General features: G+C 51.7%; 1 protein-coding gene across 1 annotated transcript; it reads right to left on the bottom strand.

Annotated features, from left to right (window-relative positions):
• Positions 1–2,603: 2,603 nt before the first annotated feature.
• On the bottom strand, positions 2,604–4,345 carry LOC115188468 (proline-rich protein HaeIII subfamily 1-like). The gene is made up of 2 exons (XM_029747339.1): positions 3,404–4,345; positions 2,604–2,765 (listed from the first exon to the last, which is right to left on the bottom strand). Exons 1-2 carry the CDS (start codon positions 4,343–4,345, stop codon positions 2,604–2,606), a joined length of 1,104 nt encoding a protein of 367 aa, XP_029603199.1.
• Positions 4,346–4,581: the final 236 nt, after the last annotated feature.

A 4,581-nucleotide genomic window follows, 5' to 3' on the forward strand; every position in this document is an offset into this window, starting at 1 on the left:
ACTGACTGTCAGTGGTATCACAGCACTGTGTGTTACTGACTGTCAGTGGTATCACAGCACTGTGTGTTACTGGCTGTCAGTGGTATCACAGCACTGTGTGTTACTGACTGTTAGTGTGATAAGCCAGTGGTATGACGACACTGTGTGTGCGTGTGTCACTGTGTGCGTGTGTCACTGTGTGCGTGTGTCACTGTGTGCGTGTGTCACTGTGTGCGTGTGTGTGTCACTGTGTGCGTGTGTGTGTCACTGTGTGCGTGTGTGTGTCACTGTGTGCGTGTGTGTGTCACTGTGTGCGTGTGTGTGTCACTGTGTGCGTGTGTGTGTCACTGTGTGCGTGTGTGTGTCACTGTGTGTGTGTGTGTGTGTGTGTGTGTGTGTGTGTGTGTGTGTGTCACTGTGTGTGTCACTGTGTGTGTGTGTGTGTGTGTGTGTGTGTTTTTGGTGTGTAGACGTGTTTAACTATACCAGAGGTCCTCACAAGGTCAAATTCTATTTCTAGGAGGTTAAGGTTAGAATTGGGGCAAAATAGGATTTAGAATGGGACTGAATTATGTGTCCCCACAAGGTTAGCTGTACAAGACTGTGTGTGTGTCATTGGGGTGTGTCTGTCAGAGAGGAAGTGGACTTCCTTCCTGTTCCTCGCCACAGTCACAGGGAGGGGACAGGAAGTGTGTGTGTGTGTGTGTGTGTTAGTACTCAGTATCCTGAAACTTCTCAGCTTCTTCGATACCAGAACATGAATAAAGGTTCAGTACTATAATTTGTTTTGTAACTTTCGGTACTTCTGTCAAATCTGTCTCACGTCGTCTGCTGATTTGAGAGAGGATCGAGTCTGTCAGCGCAGCCCATGTCCCCTTTACACACTTGCAGAAATGTTGAAAGTGTTAATTACTGTTCGCAAAACAATGTCCATACAGGCTAGAATAACTTGACAATGCTAGAAGATAGCGGTAGCTTCCAGCTTTATAGGCTAACTTTCCTTACTAGCTGACAGCTAAAGCTAACAGCTAAAGCTAACAGCTAAAGCTAACACTCACTACTCCTAGTACTTTGTGATAATATACAAACCAAAATGCAAAATATGCTGATTTTCAAAGCTGATTGTCACCAGAAACGTTATTCATTTCCTTGATCATCTCTCTCTCCCTCCCTGTACCTCCATGAATGAAGTCGTCCCTGGGTCTTAAAGAGACAGCGTCCTCTTTTATAAAAGAAGACATTTAGTGCTTCTATGCAAACGTTGTCGATCAGTACGATAAAATAATCCTGGATGTTTTTGTTATTGTGTTGGTATGAAGTATCGTGATACTAAACCTGTTATCGCTATGGAAGTAAAGAGTCTGGTTTCATGACAACTCTAGTGTGTGTGTGTGTGTGTACAGGTTCTCTATGTGGGTGTGAGTTCAGTGTGTGTGTGTGTGTGTGTGTACAGGTTCTCTATGTGGGTGTGAGTTCAGTGTGTGTGTGGTGTGTGTGTGTGTACAGGTTCTCCGTGTGTGTGTGTGTGTGTGTGTGTGTGTGTGTGTGTGTGTGTGTGTGTGTGTGTGTGTGTGTGTGTGTGTGTGTGTGTGTGTGTGTGTGTGTGTACAGGTTCTCCATGTGGGTGTGGTGTGTGTGTGTGTGTGTGTGTGTGTGTGTGTGTGTGTGTACAGGTTCTCTATGTGTGTGTGTGTGTGTGTGTGTGTGTGTGTGTGTGTGTGTGTGTGTGTGTGTGTGTGTGTGTGTACAGGTTCTCTATGTGTGTGTGTGTGTGTGTGTGTGTGTGTGTGTGTGTGTGTGTGTGTGTGTGTGTGTGTGTACAGGTTCTCTATGTGTGTGTGTGTGTGTGTGTGTGTGTGTGTGTGTGTGTGTGTGTGTGTGTGTGTGTGTGTACAGGTTCTCCATGTGGGTGTGGTGTGTGTGTGTGTGTGTGTGTGTGTGTGTGTGTGTGTGTGTGTGTGTGTGTGTGTGTGTGTGTGTGTGTGTGTGTGTACAGGTTCTCTATGTGTGTGTGTGTGTGTGTGTGTGCGTTTTAACCAGACAAGCCACCAACCAGTTGACGGATATGAAAACAGATTTCGACATTCAGCTTCAATATTGATTAAATGAAAAATAAATTGCACCCTAGTCCCTGTGTACTGCACTACATTTCACCAGATTCCCTGGACAGAAGTAGTGCACTATCTAGGGAATAGGGTGCCAAGTCCCTGTCAAAAGTAGTGCACTGTCTAGGGAATAGGGTGCCAAGTCCCTGTCAAAAGTAGTGCACTGTCTAGGGAATAGGGTGCCAAGTCCCTGTCAAAAGTAGTGCACTATCTAGGGAATAGGGTGCCAAGTCCCTGTCAAAAGTAGTGCACTGTCTAGGGAATAGGGTGCCAAGTCCCTGTCAAAAGTAGTGCACTATCTAGGGAATAGGGTGCCAAGTCCCTGTCAAAAGTAGTGCACTATCTAGGGAATAGGGTGCCAAGTCCCTGTCAAAAGTAGTGCACTATCTAGGGAATAGGGTGCCAAGTCCCTGTCAAAAGTAGTGCACTATCTAGGGAATAGGGTGCCAAGTCCCTGTCAAAAGTAGTGCACTGTCTAGGGAATAGGGTGCCAAGTCCCTGTCAAAAGTAGTGCACTGTCTAGGGAATAGGGTGGAATTTGGGATGTAGCCAATACATTCCCTTTGCAGCTCCTCCAGAGGATGTGGTGGGGGAGGGGAGTCTCCTCTCTGTGTGGCCCAGACAACTGCTCCTCTCCTGGGCTTCACCCAGCCCTCCTCTCCCCTCCCTCTGGTTCTCTGGCTGCCAGAGGGTAGAGGTCAGAGGGTAGAGGTCATAGACAGTACACATGGTGATAGTGACGGGGCCCAGTTCACCTTGTTCCTAGAATACATAACCTGGTGTGTGAGAGAGTGGACCTTTTTAGGTGTTTCACTGGATCCCGACAGCGGTGTTATAGACAGTAATACGTGACTGTATTGCAGATGTTCTGATTGTGTAATTACACTGCTCTCTCTCTCTCTCACACACACACCAAACTATATCTTTGTTGTGTCTGGTCTTTCAGTGATGCATGTCTCTAGCTGAGCCATTCTGTAACTGGGGTGGGCCCACCAACCATTCTGTAACTGGGGTAGGGCCCACCAACCATTCTGTAACTGGGGTGGGCCCACCAACCATTCTGTAACTGGGGTAGGGCCCACCAACCATTCTGTAACTGGGGTAGGGCCCACCAACCATTCTGTAACTGGGGTAGGCCCACCAACCATTCTGTAACTGGGGTAGGCCCACCAACCATTCTGTAACTGGGGTAGGCCCACATACCATTCTGTAACTGGGGTGGGCCCACCAACCATTCTGTAACTGGGGTGGGCCCACCAACCATTCTGTAACTGGGGTAGGCCCACCAACCATTCTGTAACTGGGGTAGGCCCACCAACCATTCTGTAACTGGGGTAGGCCCACCAACCGTTCTGTAACTGGGGTGGGCCCACCGACCGTTCTGTAACTGGGGTGGGCCCACCGACCGTTCTGTAACTGGGGTGGGCCCACCGACCGTTCTGTAACTGGGGTGGGCCCACCGACCGTTCTGTAACTGGGGTGGGGCCCACCGACCGTTCTGTAACTGGGGTGGGCCCACCCCCCGACCGTTCTGTACTGGGGTGGGCACCCACCGACCGTTTCTTGTAACTGGGGTGGGCCCACCAGACCGTTCTGTAACTGGGGTGGGGCCCACCGACAGTCTGTACCTGGGTGGGCCCACCGACCGTTCTGTAAACTGGGGTGGGCCCAACCCGACCGTTCTGTAAACTGGGGTGGGCCCACCGACCGTCTTGTAACTGGGGTGGCCCACCCGACCGTTCTGTAACGGGGGTGGGGGGCCCCCCCAACCGACCGTTCTGTAACTGGGCGGTGGAGGGTGGGCCCCCACCGGACCGTTTCTGTAACTGGGGTGGGCCCACCGACCCGTTCGTAACTGGGGTTGGGCCCACCGACCGTTCTGTAAACTGGGGTGGGCCCACCGGACCGTCTGTAACTGGGGTGGGCCCACCGACCGTCGTAACTGGGTGGGCCCCAATCGCCGTCTGTAACTGGGGTGTGCCCCACCGACCGTTCTGTAACTGGGGTGGGCCCACCGACCGTTCTGTAACTGGGGTGGGCCCACCGGACCGTTCTGTACTGGGGTGGGCCCACCGACCGTTCCCTGTAACTGGGGTGGGCCCACCGACCGTTCCTGTACCTGGGGTGGGCCCACCGGACCGTTCTGTAACTGGGGGTGGCCCACGACGCTTCTGTAACTGGGGTGGGCCCCACCGCACCGTTCGGTAACTGGGGTGGGCCCCCACCGACCGTTCTGTAACTGGGGTGGGCCCACCTACCATTCTGTAACTGGGGTGGGCCCACCGACCGTTCTGTAACTGGGGTGGGCCCACCGACCATTCTGTAACTGGGGTGGGCCCACCAACCATTCTGTAACGTACTAATGACCTGTTTTTGGAAAGCAATGTGGAAACACTGGACAGTTCCTTTAAGAGACCTGTAGCCACTACCTGCTGCTGTGTGTGTGTGTGTGTGTGTGTGTGTGTGTGTGTGTGTGTGTGTGTGTGTGTGTGGTCTT

This window comes from Salmo trutta, unplaced genomic scaffold, assembly GCF_901001165.1.
Source record: "Salmo trutta unplaced genomic scaffold, fSalTru1.1, whole genome shotgun sequence".
In the NCBI taxonomy this organism is placed as follows: domain Eukaryota; kingdom Metazoa; phylum Chordata; class Actinopteri; order Salmoniformes; family Salmonidae; genus Salmo; species Salmo trutta.